We start from the raw sequence: 20518 nt of genomic DNA, 5'->3' as shown, positions 1-20518 counted from the left end.
TGGAGAAGGCTCCACCCCGTTTCCCTGAGGGGTCCACGACAAGGCAGCCACCCCAGCCCCCCGGCGGGGCTACTTGAGAGCCTGGCAGCTGCCCGAGGACAGCCTGTCCCCCAGCCGGGCCTTCTGCTCCTTGCCCCAGAGGGTTTTGAGCTTGCGGTAGTACACCTTGCAGCTGAAGCCCTCCCTGAAGCCCCCCTTTATGTGACTCTTGAGGGAGTGCAGAGTGGGGTACATGCGGCAGCAGGCCGCGCACTTGTAGCCACTCTGCTGGGCCGGGTGCCACTTGGAGGCCGTGAGGATGTCCTGGGATGTGATGTGGTCAGCAGGGTCCAGGCCGTGCCTGGATTTCTGGCTGGCCTCTCGGGGGCAGGTGTTCTCTGGGGAGGAAGAGGACGAGCAGATGCTCTCAGCCAGGTCCTCGGGGCTGCAGCTGTCGCCCCTGCCCTCGTCCCGCTGCACCTCTGCGAAGCTGTAGGCCTCCAGGTGGCTCTCCTGGTCTGTGCAGACGAAGTAGCTGTAAGGGGAGAACCAGGGCCGGTAGATGGTGCAGTTCCGCCTCAGCTGCTCCCCGTTCTGGGAGTCCCCCAAAATGCAGTCTGCAGAGGAAAGGGTTGGGTGTGAGCATGGGGCAGCCCCTGGCCCCCCAGCTTCTCCCACGTGCCCCCCGCCCCCCGGGGCAGAGGAGGCCTCACCTGGAGAGGAGAGCGTGTTCTGCACCCCGTGCCGGAGCACGCTGCCGTGGTACCGGGCTGGCAGGGCCTGAGCCGCGCTGGACGCCTCGGGGGTTGGTGCGCTCTTTGCAGTGTCTGGGTTATGGAAGAAACGCTCCAGTGAGCCAAGCGCGGTTGGGGGTCCTCTTCTTAGCGCCCCCCCTCCCCGTCCCCGCCAACATACCTACAGGCTCTACCTTGGGACTTTGTGACCATGCAAAGCCGAAGAACAGAGCCTCTTTTGCACACAGATAAGCAGAACTATTCTGGATGGCGAGCCGGGGAGTTCCAGGGGGGCATTCGCCCAGCGGTCTGGGGGGGATTCTCTCCAAGGGAGACTTTCAGAGGCGGACCACATGACCCCTTTCTGCCGGGCCCATCCTTCCCTTGACCTTCCTGCCGTTTGCTCTGTGTGTGTGTGTCTGTCTGTCTGTCTGCCTGCATTCCAGCCTCTGGGGTCCATGGGAGGGAGTCTAGTCATGGACCACGCAGCTACGTTCCGTGGCCCCTTGGGGGATGAGGGGCCAGTTTCTCCCATTGAAACGTCTCCCACCCAGAGCCAGGGAGCGTTCAGGGGACCCTAGCCGCGTGCAACACCCCGATGACTGCTAATGCTTGACAGCCAGCTTGCTTCAGACCCCAGGGCATTGCCAGCACCGAGCTTGGCAAATGACTGTGTGAGGGTCCCCTGTGTGGGCACATGTGTGTTCAGGAGAGCCAGCTCCTCCACAGAGCGGCCTCCTCAAGCTCTAATGTGTACACTTCTCCAGAAACCAGCTGGCAATCTTGTTACACATGTAGGTTCTGGTTGGGCAGGTCCGAGGGGGTGCGGGTCAGGGGCAGCCCGAGATCCTGCATTTTAACGGGCTCCCAGGGGATGCCCGCACCTGCCCTACATAGACGGCCACCCGAAAGTCTAGAGTGGAGGGGGGGGCTTGATAGCAAGTGTTTTCCGCCCCCGTCCTTCCCTTGCCAGAAGTGAATAATGCACTAGGAACTACTTACCATGAACACAGCATTTTGAAAAATTATTTTCTCCCCATGTGTAATTTGACTTTCTCACTAAATCATAGTCCTGCAACGTGATCTCGTAGAGTACGCAATTAAAAGCCTTCCAAAAAAACCCCACACTTTTGTGGCCCTAGTGGCACCAGTGTTTACCTGGCAAGCTGGTGGCACGTGAGGACATAATGTCAGGAAAAGCGCTCAGGGCTGAGGAGGAGATTCGAGGTCCAGAAATGCTGAGGAGTGAGAAGTTCTCCATGTTCTGACTACCGTAGGGTGTGGAGATCGCACATCGGCTCCCAAGAGGCTGGTTTGGGTTGTCCAGACGAACATTCTGAGCGCAGCTGACATCACAAGGTCACAGGATTCCACTCGCTGGCCAGGCCATCCCTTTTGCAAAGACAGATGTAGTCTCTTAAACTTTGTAAAGATTTTTGTTTTCCAACTTGTCCTTTTCCTCATTGGAATACCCAGCGAGGAGGGAGCATGTGGCCGAGGCGTGACGGCGATGTAACCCGCTGACCCCGCCCCATTGATCTTTGCTGTCATTTTTATGTCCTTGCCATCATTCCCCCCCACCCCCACTCTGGGGACCCCTGTCCTCCTGGAATAAACGTCTTGCATTGCTTCACCTTCATCCGCCTACCCTCTGCCATCATCAGATGGTTTTGTTCTTTCTGTTTTTTAAAAGCTTGGGGTGTAATTTTCACATTTTCTTTGGAAATCGTTGCAAAGTCACAAAAAGTCGCAGCGCTAAAATTCATACAGAGAACACCCCTGCGTTCTGCATCCCGGCTTTCCTCTCGTTAACATCTTACCCCATTTGCTTTAGCGTTTCCCTCCGTCTGCCCCATACGTCGTTTTCTGAGCCATTCGAAGGTAAGTTGCAGGCGTCATGTCCCTTTGTGCTAAATGACTTCAGTGAGTTCTTCCTAAGAGTAGGGACCTGATAATGTTTTAAATGGTCGGTGCTATTTTTTAGCAAATGACTAAAACACACAAATGGGGAGCTCACCCCGCACCATTTTGCTCCTTAGAAGCCGTTTGCTGGGGAGACTGAACGCCAGAGCGGCAAGACTGCCTCTTGTCTCTGCTTGGCTTCTGTCCTGTGACGCCCTAGCACCCTAGGAGGGCTGCGGAGCAAAGGTGAAAGGTGACCGTGCCACTCTGGAGCGAGGTCCCGCTCTAGATCATCGCGACACGTGCACACTGGGCACCTAGGGCACCTGGGATCTCAATGCGTGTGTGCTTGTGCTGCATGGGAAGAGGTGGCCTGGCCCGCCTCTTGCAGCCTGTGGATGCGTGAGTGACGGGCTGCGTGTGAGAGCCCAGCGTCGTCCTCCTGTTGGTGCTCGAGATCCACAGTATGGAGAACCTCATCCCCTTGTGGGCCTCCCCCCGAGCCTGGTTTGGAAGCTTAGAATGAGCTGGAATGTAACTGACACCGTGGACGTTGACGGTACTGGGACTTGATTCGGCCCTTGTGGTGCAGAGAAAGACCGTGGGGTCCTGGGGGTTGGAGAGCCCCTGCCCTGTCGTTGGCCCTGCGCAGTTAGGCCACCCCCCTTTCCACCCCCCGCCGCCATGGTTTCCTATTTTGTTAAGCTAGTTGGAATGGGGGACGTCTTCCTGCTCTAAAACCTGGTGATTTTTGTGCTTAACCGGGACAAGACAGTAATGAGCGATGCACGCGGGTTTAGGAAGATTTTGTATTCCCCCCCTGCCGGGGGTCATTAAATTCTTCCCACTGCCAGCTGTTCAGATTTTCTCTAGCGGGGCCTCAAGATATTGGGGGAACACCTGGGAAGCTGTGTCGGCGCCTGCTTGTTGAGTTTTTTAAAAGCATGACTCTTTGGGTCTAGTTATTGAAAAGTTCATGGGAACCTGGTTGTCCGGGGTTGGTTCTATTCTTGGGAACCAGGCTTCTGTCTTGCATGTCGTTGTTGCTGGTGGCCCAGGCAGGAGGTGACACTCCCCAAGTGGTCAGTCACTACATAAAATGTCTTTCTCTCTCTCTCGTTTGTTTTCCACCTGCTTTCCGAGCCCCTTTCTCGGACAGGTAAGAGACCGTCTTTCTTACGGATGACTAAACGGCACAGATGCTTTGCTCTGCTTGGATGTGTGCATGTCGGGGGTGCTGCTGGGCGGGCCACCCGGTGGGGATGTCATCGTTTTTCCTCCCATCATCGCCACCGTGTTCTGAACCACCACTTCTCTAGTGCAAGGGGCAGAGTGTGGGGGCCATGAGTACCATGAGCCGGGAAGGGGCCCGGGGCACCTGCTTCAGGTGAGGAGGTGAAGAGAGACGAGCAAGCTGCTCCCGGACTGACCTCGGGAGACGGGGCTATGAGGGGCTTTTGTAAATGGAAAAAGGCTTGGGGACCCTTTCTCTACACCGTCTGCCCCTAACGTGGTCAAAGCTTGACGCTTTTAAGCATTTCTATGAAGCCGAGCCAACGTATTGAAAGCTGCCTCTCGTGCTGGCCCTGTGCTGAGCACTGCAGAAAGTAAAAATCTCCAGAGATGCTGCATCCCCCCCTAGGAGCTCACCGTTTAATTATCTAGACGAGGTGTGTTTGCCCAGAAGACTGAGGGACTCGTAACGGGAGCCTAGGCCGGGCTAGCTTTAAATTACGTGAGACTAAAAAAATAGTAATAAATAAATTACGTGAGACTAAAAAAAGAATAATAATAAATAAATTACGTGAGACTAAAAAAATAATAATAAATTATGTGAGACTAAAAAAATAATAATAATAAATAAATAAATTACGTGAGACTTCAGCCTGTACGTTCTGAAGGACAGAGCGCAGGACCCCGGGGAATCTACCGTGGTGCGTAATGCAGACGTTACTTCTGTTTATTAGAATACGTTTTCAAAATAAGAGGAGCTCACAATTTACCAGTCACTTAGGTGTTTTTGGTGCTTACACCCTCCGGATCGAGCACGTCTGCGCTGCAGATCCACCTTCAACCAATAAGGAGACCCCCGTGGAAGTATCTGAGCCAGGAAGCAGTGCGGGCCCTGCCCTTGCCCCAGTGAACCTCCTTTTGAACATTTGCCCTCGTTTCATGGTGGCCCAAATAATTGCCAGTCTGGGGGGAAAAAAGATTTTAAATGCTTTTGTTTCCGAGGGCCTCTCTGCAGCTTCACAGATTTTTATGATCAAAGAGCAACCGGAAGGGATACGGGATGTAGATGGGGTGGGTATGCAGAAGCGGGCTCTTGGGAAAGTGAGGAGCCGGGGACCCCGCTGTGGGCCGGGCTGGAACTCCCGCTAGCCTGGTGTGGCCGCACCTGTGCCCTCCCTAGCACGGCCCCCCGGCTGAGGCACGTTCCCCAGACCCGCAGCCCTGTGTGGGGTGGTGCAGCCACTCTCCCCACAGCTTCCTGCCCCAGCCTAAAGCCTCTCTAGCTAGTTGATGCAGAAGGGATCTGTGGAAACCACAGCAAAGGGAAATGCCCCCCACCCCCCGGGCCCGGGGCTCGGCAATGCAGGGCGGAGACAGCTACTCTGTGCAAAGCCCAGCGGAAGCAGCAGCAGCCCTCCAACCTCCCTCCCCCTTGGGAAGGCTCAGCGTGACCGGTGTGTGGGCTGTGGACAGAGAACAGGTGGCGATGAGCGTGACCTCTCCTTCCCCCAGACTGACGGACTATCGGGGATGGTTGGTAGGGACAGACACCTCACGCGTGCTCCCAAGGCCCCAGCGTGGAGCTGGCTGCTTCCGGGACTGAGCCTGACCTCCAGGTTCCAGGTGGTGGAGGGTACCCCCCCTCCCGCCCCCCGTGCCGGTGTGTGGACGGTGCAGTGTCGAGCCCTCTGCTCCAGTCGTTCCAGTTAGGGACCTTGGAGCTGTGGTCTCGGCCTCCACCATCCTCCATCTGCCAGATGGGGTCTGGAGGGTCAAGTCAGGATGTTTCGTGAGCACCTACTGTATACCAGCCCCAGGCTAGCTGTGAGAGATACGAAGGTGAATGCGACATGGCCTTTGCCCTGCCAGTGTAGACAACCCAGCGGGTCTACCTGCGGCCCCTTTAGCCTTTCACATGGAAGATCCCAAGAGAAGGGCCGTCAGGGAGGCGCGTTCGTGCAGCCGCTCTGTGATCCTGGGCAGACATCCCAGTAGTGGAAGGGGTGAGAGGACCAGAGTTCTCGTTCAGCCCACCCATAATCGGCCCGTGACCCCAGGCCAGGCAGGCACTTCTTACTCTGAGCCCCACCTTCCTCGTGGGTAAATAGGATTCCTCCCGTGGCCCATCTCCTAGGGTGTAACCACAGCGATTTCAGGTGCCTCCTGCTCCCTTGGCACCCAGTTCATACAGATTCAGTGTGAGCGGGCCCTGAGCCCCTGATTAGCGGCTCTCGGCCGCAGCAGCCCCTCCTCCCGCAGAGAAAACGTGCGCTCCAAGTGGCCTCCAGTGGGGAGTGTCCAGCCCCAGCCTCATACTCGTCTTGCCCCCCTTCCCCAGCTTCTGTCCCAGGGCTGGGGACAGCTCAGTGGTGGTCACGGCAGTGCACACACGCGGTGGGTCACTCCTTCACCGTTCTGTCCTCGGGGTGTGGTGACCCCAGGTGAAGGGATTAAGCCCTGAGTCAAGGAGGCAGGTGTAGAAGGAGAACGGGGTTTATGGCTAGAGCTGGCCACCCGTTCCGGCACAGAACCCAAACTCCCGGTCCCACCGCCCATCCAGGTGGGGAAACCAGATTGGACAGGTCAGGACTGTCCCTGCTGCTTTCTGGATGCTCGTCCAAGGCCTGGGGCAGTGACCGGGGCAGGGTGGGGTGGGGGTGGGTGAGGGGCGGACGCAGAGGGACTTGCCCGGCTCACCCCGTCGCCTTCCCCTCTGCTTGCAGTGGACCACGGCATGTTCGAGAACCTGAACGCGGCCCATGCTCCCAGGCTGCAGCCCGGCTGCTCCTTCCCCCACCCGTCCAGGCTGGTGGCTGCCCCGGGGCCCATGGAGCCCGGCGGGCCGGGGCCCCGGGTGGGTGGCAGCCAGCACCTCAGGAACCTGGGCAGAGCTGTGGGGGCCAGAGTTAACGACTTCCTGCGGAGGAAGGAGCCCTCGGGCCTGGACGGGGCAGGCGCCATGGAGATCAACAGGACGGCGGGGGCCCGGCTGGCCGGCGGGGCTGCGGGGGACGAGGACAGGTGAGCGCGGCGGGTGTGCTCGGGGAGCTTGGGGACGCACCGGGGCTGGTCACCAGCTGCCACCCTATCCCCGCGGCCCCCCGGCTCGCCCACCTGACCCCTGGGGCCATCGGGTGGTTTTTTTCGTTTGCACAGAACCAGCTTTGGAAGGGGTGACGTGGGGAGCTTCGGGTGACGAGGTTCCTACTGGGCAGAGCTGGATTTGAACCCAGGCATTGCCCGAAGCTCCCCCAGGTGGATTCCAACACCCAGCCACACCCCCGGGCCTCTGCACCGCGGGTGGTAGTGGAGGACGGTGGGGGTCCGGGGGGCCGCGAGGGGCAGGGGAGGGAGAAGCCTGCCTTGTTTTAAACACCTACCGTGCCCTGGGCCGGCAGGGTCCTCCTCGGGGCCCCCTGCAGAGCTTCTGATGTGACGCAGCCCCCAGGGGGCCCAGAGGCAGCGCTTTGCTGCTGTCACACTGAGCAGGGTGGGTGGGGGGTGCCAGGCCAAAGCCAGCAATGCTCCAACTGTCACGACCCACACCCCAAACTGAGGAGGAAAGGAAAGCGCTGGCCGGTGGGGAGCCGTCGTGCAGCAGCTGGGGTGTCGCCGTCCCTAAAGTGCACCTGCCCCTGGTCGTCAACCCCACAGGTGCGCCCAGCAAGACGCATTCCCTCGGCTGGATCCTCCGCCTCCCACCGCCAGGAAGCGAACCCCGCGGGCCCTGAAGACCACGCAAGACATGCTCATCTCGTCGCAGCCCGTCCTGAGCAGTCTGGAGTATGGGACCGAGCTGGCTCCTGGGCAGCCCCGGGATACGCTGCCCGCCGCCCCGCCGGAGGCCCCCGTGGAAACGGCGGGTGGGGGCGAGGCCCTGCCCAATGGAGAGGTTTCGCTGTCGGTGCCCGACCTCATCCACCAGGACAGCCAGGAGGAGCCCAGGCTGAAGACGACCGAGTGCAGGAGGGCCTCCTCCCCGGGGCTCCTCGAGAGGAACGGCCTCAAACTCAGCCTGAGCCCCCTCCACCTAGCCGAGCCCCCGGGGGCCGGTGCTCCTCGGGCACGGACCTCCAGCCTTGACAATGAGGGCCCCCACCCAGACCTGCTCTCCTTTGAGTAGGGCCTCTTCTTCCCACCGAGCACCCCCTCCCCGCTGCCGACTGGTCCCTGGGACCCCTCGGTCCTGCCCCGCCCTGCCCGACCTTTGCCCCCTTATGCAGAGATGAGCAGAGAGCCATCCTCCCTGTGCGCAGGTCCATTGCTTCTGACCCGGGTTGGGGGATCCGCTGGCCGGGGAGTGGTGGGTTTGGCTGATGATGGGCCCAGACCTGGAAAGCCGCGCACCCTAAGAGCAGCCTGAGAGCAGCCCGGCCACCGTCCCTCTTGGCCCCAAGGCCGCGGAGGCCCCGGGTTGTCGCCTTGTCTCTGTCCTTCGGGTGTGGGCTGGAGGAGATGCCAGGCCGGAGACCCGGAGGCAGCTTGTTGCCAGGGCTTCCCGGGGTTCTTCCCTTCTGGCCAGTGTGGGGGACACGCCGAGCCCCGCAGGAGCAGGGTACAAAGCCAGGCACCGAGGAGGCGAGGGGCTGCGGGGGAACATTGATAGGATCGGCCACCTGTGGGCTCCCCGCGCAGAAGGGAAGCCAGGGCGCCCCTTGGTGCGCGCAGACAGGGCTGGGCAGGCCCCGGAGGCAGCCGCGGAGCAGAGTACGATCTCGCTGGGGGGGTGGGGGGGAGCTGGCCCCCAGAGAACCCTGAGCAGAAGTCATGGAGGACGCAGGATGAAGACAGAGCCGCCACTGGGGGTCAGAGCAGCTTTCAGGGACCTCCCCACCCCCTGCAGTGATGCAGATCTGGGGCCCGGGGGTGATAAGAGCCAGGGCCGATGTGACGAATGTGAGGCTGGAGTGTGCCAGGAGCCGTGGGCAAGTGACCTCTCAGGAAGTCGCCAGGGTCTCCCTTAGGGGGGCCTCCGCCCTGCCTTCCCCTCGCCCCGATGCTGCACGGTCTTCCCTGCACCCCTGCCTTTGGGATCCATGTCAGGGCCTGAGCAGAGCATCCGACCCCGGCGGCTTCTTGCCCTCCTGGGTTAACCCACTTTTATGTTCCTCTCTCCCACCAGGGGTCCTGTCGTGCTGTCTTCCTGTGGCCGGGAGACCCTGTCGGGGGGTGATCCCAACCCTGGGGGCCTTTGCAGCAAGAAGAAAGCATCCCTTTTGTTGAACAGGGTGGCTGGCTCCCTGGGAGAAGGCCGGCGCGGCACATCAAGCCGTGGCCGGCTGCTGGGCCATCTTCCTCACGGGCTTCCTGCAGCCTCTCTCTTGTCCATCAGTCGGCTCCCCTGACCCCGACCCTGCCCGCTGCATCCCACCCCCGACCTTTGCCGTGTGACATCTCCACGCTAGGTCCCACAGACCGGGGAGCCTGGTGGAGGGTGGGTGGGATCTTCAGGGTGCCAGCCGCCTGCCCCACCCTCCTGTGCCTGCAGCCACTCCACCTCGCCCACCTCGCCCCATCCGCCCCATCCGCCCCATCTACCCCGTCCTGCAGCCTGTCTTCCGTTGCTCCCGAAAGCAAGGCTCCTGCACGTGCCCACAGCAAGGCCTTGCATCCCTTCCCCAGGAGAGGCTGAGCTTGCCAGGCACCCTGCAGGCTGGGGCACAGTGGGCAGGGCAGTCACTGAAGGTCTAGGTCTCGCCTGACCTCAAGGGCACGAGGACCACGGGATATCCCACCCCGGGGCTCAGTTCCTGGGACTGGCGTCTGGGATCCCATGAGTTCCCCACGGGGCTTGGAGTGTCGTACCACACGCAGAGCTGGGGGTGGGGGCCGAGAATCTGAAGCTGTAGCCAGGAGCTGGTGGGGTTCCCCGTGAACTCCGGTGCTGGAAGCCCGGTTCCCTTCTCTGGCGGGACATCGAGCAGAGCCTTGCCCTCCAAGAGCTGCTCCCCCTGAGCTCAGGGTGGCCCCGGCCAGGTGATGCAGGGAGCTTGGACACGGCCCGCGGGCCCAGGCTGGCTTTGCGCCCTGCCCTCTGCGCCGCATCCAGCCACTGCTGAGGTCCCGGCCCTCAGACTAAGGGTCAGCACGGGGGCCCCAGGCAGTCTCAGGCCCGTGGCTGGGGTGACACTGGAGTGCCTCAGATGGTGTCTGACACCACACGGGGCCTGCGGGACCCTGCTGCAGCCTCTGGCCTCTGCATGATCTCCCTGCTGCCAGCATCCTCCGTAGGGGGTGATGCTCCCCCCACCCAGCCCAGGGGAGTGGGGCTCAAGCTGAAGTCTGGTGCTAGATGCTGTGGAGGCTGATAGCACGTAGCGGATGCAGCTAGATGCTGCGGGTAGCGGATAGCGCCTGGAGCGGGGCTGAGCATGCCTCCCCGCCCCGCAGCAGCGACGACCACCTCAGGCCGGTTGTCTGTCCTGCCCCCCCGCCTGGCTTCTGGCGTTTGCCACCACGGCTTGACCTCCCTGGGGTCACAGGGCAGCAGCCCCCACCCCCCGTTCACGCACCCACCCCCCTCACACTGAGCCCAGCATCTCCGGGGGCTTGGCCTCTGGGTGGCCCAGTCAACACGAGCAGGCTAAGGAGAAGCGAGGTCCCTGCCTCCTGGATCTACGTGAAGCAGCTGGGAGCACGGAGTCTGTTCTCTCCCCGTTACCCCCAAGCCCGCTGGAACCCCGTAGGCAGCGCGTAGCTTCCCCTGATGAGTCGCAAGTGAGCTTCCAGAACCTGCCAGGGGGCAGGCACGTCCCCCTGCAGGAGCCAGAGGCACCTGTGTCGCGTATGTGGGCGGCGTGGAGACAAACCCGCATCTGATCGACTTTGAAGGAATGGACGGGTTGGCCCCAGTCTGGGAGAGGAAGAGGACGGATCGGAGCATTTTCTAGAGATTTTATATTTATATTGTTAGTAGTGTTCTGGTAGAGGGAAGCCACGGAATAAAACGATCCGGTTTGGTTCTTGCCGGCTTGGTTTCTCCTGACCGACGGGAAGTGACTCGTTGGGTGGAGGGCGTCGGCACGCTGGGTTTGGAGTGGGGAAGCGTGAGGTGGGTGGGCACTGCCCGCGGACCCCCACCGGAGGCCCCTGGGGGAACTGATCTCGGGTTGTGCCTTCATTTGTCCCCCTAAGCAGCCAGCTCCCCACTGTGTGTCCCTCTTCCAGCCTGACCTGTGGCTGTTTCAGGGGCCGCGTGACGTCAGCCTCCTCCTCCTCGGGAGGAAACGCAAGTGGGCCACTGGATGGAACTAGAGGCAGCGACTCACCCTGGGTCTGGCATCCTCTTCCACCCCTGGGCACACAGGCCGCCTCCAGAGGGACAGGAGCTGCTGATGGAGGTGCCCCCCGACCCCTGCACCCCACACACTGCAGCAACCCTGACGCTTGCTTATTGAGAGCGTGTGGCTTGGAGGCCAGGTCGGCATCGAGCCTGGGGACTCAGGCTGAGAATCCGCCCGGCCTCTGAGCACCTTAAAAGGGAGGAAGTCGGGATCCCCAGGTGGCTTAGTGGTTGAGCGCCTGCCTTCAGCCCAGGTCATGACCCCAGAGTCCCGGGATCGAGTCCTGCATTGGGCTCCCTGCATGGAGCCTGCTTGTCTCTCTGCCTGCGTCTCTGCCTCTCTCTCTCTGTCTCATGAATAAATAACATCTTTTAAAAAGGGGGGGGGGGAGTGGAGAAGAGAGGGACGGAGCAGAGAAAGGCCTTCACGCTGTCCACAGACGCTACCTGCATTTTTAAAGGGGGGAAGGATGCGGCCTTTCTGCCCAGCGCGGCCCTTTGCCGCCGTGAACATGCCCGGGCGGTGGATTCGCAGTTGTGCGGGTACGGTCCCGGGCCCCATGTCGGGAAGGTCTCGGGCAGGAGGCTGCAGCCTTTTCTGCGTGGAACTCACCTCTGGGTTCCTCGATGCGGTGCAAGAAGACGCGGGTGCCCGAGGGTCACCCACTGGCTCTGCAGCGGGGCTTGCTGCGCTGTCTGGGAAGGCGGGAGGGACACCCAACCCGGTCCAATGCATCCGTGCCCGGGGGGCGGGGGGGGGCACTGAAAGTACAGCAGCCCCTGCCCCCCGCCCGCAGGCCCCAGCGCCCCTTGTTCAGGCCCCGCTCCCCAGGGGGTGGCTCCAGAGGCTTCCGCAGGCACGAAGTGCGAAAGGCCTTTCATGCGCCTTTTCCACTGTTGCGCACAGGAGTTACTTGGAGTGACAGGCGGGCGGGGAAAGTCACGAAGCCCACAAGGATTTTTTGAGGCAGTGTAAAGGTGGATGTGCCTCTGGGACCTTGCTGCTGTTCTCCAGGCTGAGCTGATGGTCCGGAAAGCACGACGCCAGGATGCATTTGTCCAGACAACCTGTCGAAGCCCCCGCGTGAGCCGAGTGCCGCTGGTGCGCAGGGTGACGCGGTGGGAAGGGGATGCCTGGTTCTCTGTCCCCGTGTCACGGTGGCAGGGGGTAAGGATGCCTGGGAGCCTGGCCTGAGCCGCTCCCAGGCCCCCTGAGCAGGGCATCGAGCTACAGCAGAGGCTCCTGATGGGGCCAGCGAATTTCACCCACAACGGGTCTTCCCCGGAGCCTGATCTCACCGCAAGTGGCGACCAAAGCCACCAGAGCAGCGGTCACCGGGAGGCCACCTCGCCGTTCCCAGCGGCGGCCCAGCCCGGCCGGTCTCCAGGACTAAAGGAATGAGCTGGTCCAGGGCTGCGCCTCAGATGCTGCTCCGGCCTCCGAGAATTCCTGCTTGTTCAACTTGCTCGCAGGCCCTGGGGCTCCTTTCAGGCCAGCGAATCCTGTGTGCTTTGACTCGGGGTCCCATCCACCCCCCCCCCCCCCACCTCCCGTCTCTACCACTGCGGAGCTTTCCAGTCCAGCTGGCAGCCGCCACCGACTCGGCGACGGTTCATCTTTGTGATTTGGGAGCTCTGCTCTCAGCAGGGAGCATTTGGGGTGCCCCGTGCAGAGCCCCAGCCGCGGCCCCCCTGCCAGCGGGGGTGCGTAATTAAGCCTGCACAGAGCCCCCGGGCCCGCAGTGGCTCCCCCCGCCCCCGCCGTGTCCTAGGTGCCCACGGCGCCGCGTCTCCCATCGCTCCCACGGAAATGCGCTCCAGAGGCTTTAATTTCGGTCGTTCAGTGAAAGCAGCTCTGGGGGCTTGGCCCCTGCGACAGACCCTCCTCCCTGCTGCCGCTGGCGCTGGGGTCCCCGCACTGACTAATGAGAAAATTCTTCCGTGTTGAGTATCCAGGGCTCGTCCCTCCTCGGACACAAATCCCCTTTGTGTGCAGCTTATCTCCAGCTGCTGCCATGAGACTGGGTCCGCCTCGAGGGACCCACTGGCCCTGCCCCAGGAGCCGGTCCCTTGGTTATTGCGGGGACGTGAGCTCGAGGAGAGGGTGAAAGACCAACTGGGCCGCAGCAGCCCCCTCCGCCCCCGCCCCGGGAGGTGCCTCAGGAATGTGTAGCACAGCCAGCATTTTCTCTTGGGAATAGGCCAGAAAAGGAAAAAGAAAAAAAAAACCCAAAACGAAAAGCAACCACCCCAGCAAAATGCAGCTGGTTTGGTTTGGGTTTTGCTGTGGACCCGGTTGGCTGTCCTCAGGGCCCTGTGCCGCCTCCTCTCCTGCCGGGGCCCCCGCGTGTCCTCGAACACCCGCAGGCCTGTGCTCCAGCCCAAGTGAGTGTTCGGCCCTCCTGACGGCTGCCCTGCAAGTGTCCCCGGCGGTTGCAGGCACAGGTCACCAGGCTGCCGTGGGCCCGTCGGGAGCAGTCCGGCCTCTGGCAATGGATGGCAGGGACCCAGTTGGCCCTGTGACCTGGGCGTCGGCCCTGTGACCCAGGTCCCGAGCCCGCGGCGGGCAGCCCCGGTTGTGGGGAGGGGTACCGCAGAGTCTGGCCTCTGGCCGCCCCCAGGCCCGGGGAGATCATTTCCGTCCACCCTCCCTGCCCAGCTGAGGCCCCGGGCCCTCTGTCGGGAGCCGTCGACAGTCCTGGCCACAGGAGAATGTTCCTTGGAGCGGGCCGACGGGGGACCCTCCAGGACTGGACGGGGCGCAGGCGGCCTGCGGGGTGAGGCCGGCGGGGGAGAGGCGTGGGGCAGGCTCCCCGTCTCCAGTGGTCCCCTGCCAGCCCCCCACCAGCTTCCCCGCCACGGCGGTGGCCAAGCTTCGGCACCCTGGCCTGGGGGGTCGGCTCCGACCTGCCCCTGGACGCGTCCCAGGCTGTCTTGCTCCTGGCCTTTCGGCCCAGGCATTGCTTCCTCCAGGAGCCCTTCCCTGCGGCCGCCCATGGCCTGCACACACGTCTGTCCCCTTCCCTTCCTCCAGGCCGCCGAGCGATGTCTGCGGGTCTGGGGTCTGGCCCGGGCCCTCCTGAGCCCTGTTCACTTCAGACGGCGCAGCCCAGGAGCTCAGGAAAGACGGGCCACGACCTGAACGCCTCGACTCAGGAGTCAAGGAGCTTCGAATGCATCTCGGGACATGTTCCAAGTCTGTCACCCGCACCCACACACACTCCAGAGTTGGCTGGTGGGGAGCAGACTGGACGGGGCTCTCGCTAAGGGCCGGCCCTTCCTCGGGGCCTCTGCCCACACATGCGCTCCGCACCTGAACTCGGACCCAAGAGGATTGAGGGAGGCCACTTGCAAAGTGGAGAATGATTAACGGGCCGGCGTGTAGGTCATTTATCTCCAGCCGGAGCCTCCGTTTAACTCAGTTCCCTGGACAGGTGCCACCTTGCCCCGGGGCCAGCAGAAGCCCACACTCCTGTCCAGCCTCGTGTGACAAGGCGCCTGGGGTCTGCACCTCTGGGTGCTGCTTCTCCGACAGCTGCATTCCGATGCTTCGCATTCACACATTACCACTTGGGGCTTTGCTATTAATTGGTGCTCTGTTATTATATTTCCAAAGCTCCTGTGCATTCCAGGAATTTGTGCTAATCAATTTGCATTGATCCTCTCATTTGTTTTTCTCATTAGCCCTGTAAAGATAGTCCTACGAAGCCCATTTTTCAGATACAGTATCTTACTACATGCCAAGAGACTCACACACGTGCTCTCGTTAATCCTCACATCCTGTGACATGGTTATTTCAGCCCCATTTTATTGATGGGTTCGCTGAGGTTGAGGCAGTGACCACATAGAGCCTGAGCCTTACAGCCCATAAAGGGCAGAGCAGGGCCCGGAGGCCCGGGTGTCCAGACCTGAGGACCAGGCACCTTTCTCCCCACATGGCTCTTCTCCGTTCCCATCACACCAGTCTGGTAAGTCTCAGGAGCCAGTCAGTCTGACTTTTCAAAAAGTCAGAAATGACTTTTCGAGATTTGGCCCTTCTCCGGGGGATGAATGCAATTTCATTGAACACTGAATCTTCATGTAGGCCAGAAATGGAGAGACCCATTCACCAGCTCTCTCATTTCACAGAAGAGGAAAGAGCGAAGACTGTGTTTTTCCCAAGTTCTCCTGCGCTGGCAGTGGTCTGAGTCCCCACAATACCCTGTGCAGTGAGAATTACTACCGCACTCTCCAGGTGAGCTGACCAGAGGCCAAGGGGGTGTCAGCAACCTGCCCAAAGTCACCCCACCAGTAAGGACGGAGCCGACAATACTCCCCTTGAAAACATTCATTCACAAGGATTTGGGGTAGGAATCCGCTCTAGGATTTGCAAGAATTTCAGCTCCAAGCGGGAGCTGCCGTAACACTTCTACTGCATTTCAAATTGCAAACTGACAGGGAAGCTGGCTTGTACACTAATCCTGTTATCGACACTGGAGATTAAACATTCAAATGAGAGGTATTATTCCAAGAAATGTTTCCAGTTTTAATAACTACCAGGTTCCTCATGGTGCTTTTTTTTAAACACGCACACACACACACACACACACACACACACACACACAGGAACCCAGTATTTGTTTTCTTGGTTATTGTCCGACCTCTTGTGGCTGACTTTAGGCATTGCCATTTCCGGTAAACAATTTTTGCAAAAAGCAGCTTTTTTTCATGGTAATAGTTAACTATTTATGAGAAAAGCACTATCTCCATTTTAGAGAGGCCTGTCACGTTCCTAAGATCAGCAAATAGTATGGGGTGGGGGGAGGAATAAAAGAGATAACCTTTCTTACTTAAGAATTCCAGTAGGAGAGAGAAAATGGAAGGGGAGGATATCTTTGGGGGAAGAAATGAGAATTTCCAGAAGTGCAGAAAGATTAAAACTTAAGAAGAAAATGGTATATAGGCTTTCAAACAGGATAGAGAAGAAAAAGCTCACACTCAGACACATTACTGAGGAATTTAAGATCATAAAGACAGACCATCTTTAAAGTTTCCAGAAGGGGCGCCTGGCTAACTCAATCAGTGGAGCGTATGACTCTTGATCTCAGGGGCTGTGAGGTTGAGCCCCATATTTGGTGTGGAGATTACTGAAAAATAATAAAGTTTTAGGGAAAAAGCTAATGAAGAGAATCAGATTGACATTAGACATCTCAATAAGAATCCTGGATACAAAATAATAAGGGCTTAAGATTTTTATATTGTCGAAGGAAAATCACCTTAAGTCCACATTGTATGTTCAGTTCAACTATTGTTTAAATGAGTGGAAATGGAAGACATAGGTGTATGAGACTGTAAAAAGTTTACTATCCAAAGACCATGTTTGCAGGGACGCCTGGGTGGCTTCAGTGGTTGAGCGTCTGCCTTCGGCTCAGGGTGTGATCCTGGGGTCCTGGGATAGAGTCCCACATCGGGCTCCCTGCAGGGAGCCTGCTTCTCCCTCTGCCTCTCTGTGTGTCTCATAAGTAAATAAATAAAATCTTTAAAAAAGAAAAACAACAAAGACCACCTTTGCAAATACCCTTGGAGAAAATATTCTGGGAAGAAGAGAGACTTGGGAGAGTGCTATGCATTTGGAAATATATAGGAAGTAAGGATGAGAAATTGATTCAGTAAAGCTTACTGTTTTTGAAATGATGAAGGACCCAAAAGTAGAAGATAATAATTCAAATTTTAGATAATATCAGAAAGCAAGTTGGGGTTGATGATAGTAACCCCACCTTGAAGGGAATGAAAGTATGTTTAATGATAACAATTTATATGTTTTAAATATTGTAGAGAAAAACAGAAATACAGGTCTTAATAAGGTATGAGTAACCACCAAAAATATCTTTGAAAAAAATCGAGCCTTCAAATTAGCATGGGTAAATTTGATCTATTCACTGGAAAGCAGAAAAAGGTAGGGGGGAAAGGAAACAAACTGTGTAGTAAATGGAAAGACTGGAGTAAGATTTTTATCTTAGCTCAGGCTGCTATAACAAAACACCATAGATTGGGTGGCTTAAACCACAAATATTTTATTAAACTTTATTTCTCACAGTTCCAGAGCATGGGAAGTCCAAGATCAGGTGCCAGCGGGTTCTGTGTCTGGTGAGGGCCACTTCCAGCAATGTCCTCGCAAAGCCTTTCTTGGTGCTTATTTGTGGAGAGAGCACCCTGGTGTCTTTTCTCATAAGGGTCCTAATTGCATCATGAGAGCACCACCCTCATGGCTTTCTGTAAACCTAATTCCCAGAGGCCCCACCTCTAAGTGCCATTGCACTGGGGGTCAGGCCTTCAACATATGGGGGGTGAAGGACACAAGCCCTCAGCTCATAAGAATGGCAGACATAAACTGTAATAAATGTAAGTGTCTTGAACTCACCAAACAAAAGGAAAGAATCTTAACTTAGATCAGCAATATTTCATCTACAGAACACAGTTAACACAGAAAATATGAGAAAACTTGAAAACCAAGGGATGGAAAATTATATACTAGGAAAGTATGAATGCAAATAAAGCCAGGGGCAGCCCCCGTAGTGCAGCGGTTTAGTGCCACCTGCAGCCTGGGGTGTGATCCTGGAGAACCGGGATCGAGTCCGGTGTCGGGCTCCCTGCATGGAGCCTGCTTCTCCCTCTGCCTGTGTCTCTGCCTCTCTCTCTCTCTCTGTGTCTCTATGAATAAATAAATAAAATCTTAAAAAAGAAAAGAAAAGAAAGCCAGGATAGCAATTTAAATATGAAGCAAAATATAATTAAAGGCCAAAAAAGGGGGGGGGGCAGCACTTCATGTAAAAGAAATAGATGATTTATAACCATAAAAAGATATACACCTAAAATATAACATTAAAATAGTTAAAATGGGAATTACAGAACTATACGGGAAAATCTGTACACAAACTATTATAATTAGAAAACTAACCTCTATTATATACTGAGTTAAAATGAGAGACTTATTGATAGATCAAATAGTTGAAAAATCTATAAAAATATTTGTTTTACATGATCTGCAATCTTAAATACATGGGATGGGTCTTGAGAATGAACCTTAAAATGAATAGAACAATTCTCAAATGAAATAGTCACAGAATGTTCATCAAGGAAGCCTCAGAAATCAAATTGAACCATGTTATGTAACTAGAATGCTCTATATTTTGGAATCGACACAAAACTAAAAGCTAAAATATGTATTTACAAACAATTACAAACTACTGAATTGTCCTTGGATTGAAGAGGATGTTTTTATACAAATTAAGAATACTTTGACCTGAACAGCAATAAACACTATCCCTATTAAAATTCGTGGCATACCACTAAAATAGTACCATGTGTTGGTCATGTTTTATATATATTTATTAGAAAATGTGAAAATAAGCCAGATAAATCCAAAAGAATCAAGCATTTAAAAAAATCACTGAAATTGAGAATAACAATTTACAAACAAGATTCACAAAACTAAAAGCTGGCTTTTAGTTGACTAGTAAGGTTGATAAAGTTGATTAATGAAAAAGGACGGCACAAGAGTGAAGAAGGAGGTATGACTACAGTCACAACAGCTTTAAAAATAACATTGTGAACTGTATGCCAATATTTGCAAAAAGTTTAGATAAAGTGGATAAATTCCCAAGAGAACAAAGAATGCCAAAACTAGCAAAATAATTGAATAAAATGCTAAGCATTGAAGATATTTAAACAGAAATAAAAGATTCCCTCCCCTCTTCACCAGAGCCTCAAACTAATAAACTAAGCATCAGATCATCCTTACCTCACAAAGTTGTAGCAGAAAAGAGAAAAAGGAGAAACCCTGCTTCATTTACTTTATATGATTAGTCTAGCCATGATTCAGTAAATTATAGTTCTGTTTGGCTTATGAGCTTTACCGCAAAAGTCTTAAATGAAGTATTAACTTACTAAACCCATCAGTTTATTGAAAATAATACAGCATGATCAAGTGAAGCAAATGAAAGGTGGTATAATATCAGCAGTTTTACTAATATAATTCACCTCTATAATGGAATGAAGATAAAAGGGGTGTGACTATTTCAGTAGATTCAGAAACAAATCACTTAATAAATTTCCAGGCATTTTAAGTTTTTTTTTTTTTAAGTTTATATAAATAATCTGTACACTCAGTGTGAGGCTCAAACTCATGGCCCTAAGATCAAGAGACACACACTCTTCTGACAAGCAGCCATAACATTTCTGATAAAAATTGAAATGGCCATCTTATTTTTTTAAAAGATTTTATTTATTTATTCATGAGAGACACACAGAGAGAAGCAGGCTCCATGAAAGGACTTGATCCTGAGATTCCAGGACCATGCCCTGGGCCAAAGGCAGGCACCAAACCGCTGAGCCATCCAGGGATCCTCTGAAATGGTCATCTTAAAGGCTACAACAAACGTGGTGCTGAAATGGAGAAAGTTTCTATGCATTTCATGCAATACTGGGACCCACACAAGAATGCCCACTTTTATGACTATGGTTTAATGTATACTGGAGGTCCTAGCAATCAAGTAAACATGGAAAACAGATGCATGAGTGATGAAAGAGAACCAAGTGGTATTATTTACAGCTGACAAAATCATTTACATAGAATTTACAATTCCATTTACAATAGGATCAACAGGTAAACCAGTAAATCTAATGAGATCTACTTGCCACGGCTATAGCCTGCTACAAATATAATAAAACATAAGACAGAATTTATAACAACTAAAAATAATTAGGAATTAATGTAACAGAATATACAACACTTCTATGGAAAACTTGTGATTCATTAAAGAACAAAAAGACCTGAATAAATTGATGTAGCATGTTTATGCATGAGACAACATCACAAGAATGTCTGTTCTCCCCAATTGCAAATTCACTCAAAATCCCATCAAGATGTTTTGAGCAACATAATGTATTTATACTAAAATGTGTATGGAGGAACCAAGGCCCGCAAGTAACCCAGTTGGTTTGAAAAATATTGATGAGTACTTCCCCTACGAGTTGATAAGGTACTGCAAAGCCAAAGGATTAGAACCGTTGTGATATAAAGGAGGAACCAGAAACCAGAGGGGGAAATGGCTTACTAAACAGGGTGAAATGGGAAAACTACTTCAATATATATGGAGAAATACAAAGTTGGAAATATCTCTTACCATATACAAAGGTTAACCCTGGATTCATCCTTCATGCAAAAAATATTTATTAAGGGGCACCTGGGTGCCTCAGTGGTTGAGCGTCTGCCTTTGGCTCAGGGTATGATCCCAGGGTCCTGGGATCAAGCCCTGCATTGGACTCCCTGCTTCACAAGGAGCCTGCTTCTCCCTCTGCCTATGTCTCTGCCTCTCTCTGTGTATCTCTCATGAATAAATAAATCTTT

The 20518-nt window shown here is 55.4% G+C and overlaps 2 protein-coding genes across 8 annotated transcripts in view; one reads left to right on the top strand and one right to left on the bottom strand.

The window, feature by feature from the left end:
* The window catches only part of LOC112914300 (carboxyl-terminal PDZ ligand of neuronal nitric oxide synthase protein-like), a 279569-nt gene extending 268759 nt beyond the window's left edge, over positions 1 to 10810 (top strand). For 6 of the 7 annotated variants that reach the window (XM_072759617.1, XM_025991247.2, XM_072759615.1 and 3 more), the window contains 2 exons: positions 6572 to 6869; positions 7503 to 10810. In XM_072759617.1, the coding sequence (XP_072615718.1) occupies positions 6572 to 6869; positions 7503 to 7971 (767 nt within the window). In that variant the 3' untranslated portion in view covers positions 7972 to 10810. Of the gene's footprint in view, positions 1 to 3358; positions 3775 to 6571; positions 6870 to 7502 lie in introns of those variants that run through there. The other variant, XM_025991248.2, reaches the window with a different exon arrangement.
* On the bottom strand, positions 64 to 2286 carry SPATA46 (spermatogenesis associated 46). Its single transcript, XM_072757404.1, has 2 exons — positions 1872 to 2286; positions 64 to 806 (listed from the first exon to the last, which is right to left on the bottom strand). Exons 1-2 carry the CDS (start codon positions 1972 to 1974, stop codon positions 70 to 72), a joined length of 840 nt encoding a protein of 279 aa, XP_072613505.1. The 5' UTR covers positions 1975 to 2286; the 3' UTR covers positions 64 to 69.
* Positions 10811 to 20518: the final 9708 nt, after the last annotated feature.

This window comes from Vulpes vulpes, chromosome 5 (assembly GCF_048418805.1).
Source record: "Vulpes vulpes isolate BD-2025 chromosome 5, VulVul3, whole genome shotgun sequence".
Taxonomy (NCBI): Eukaryota; Metazoa; Chordata; class Mammalia; order Carnivora; family Canidae; genus Vulpes; species Vulpes vulpes.
This window is presented reverse-complemented; position numbering and strand designations above follow the sequence as displayed.

Excerpts from the sequence above, each read along its gene's own strand:
- SPATA46 (XM_072757404.1), bottom strand. The coding sequence starts at position 1,974 with ATGGAGAACTTCTCACTCCTCAGCATTTCTGGACCTCGAATCTCCTCC. Across the intron at positions 807-1,871 it reads ACGTGCCACCAGCTTGCCAG|ACACTGCAAAGAGCGCACCA; the intron begins GTAAACACTGGT and ends TCCATAACCCAG.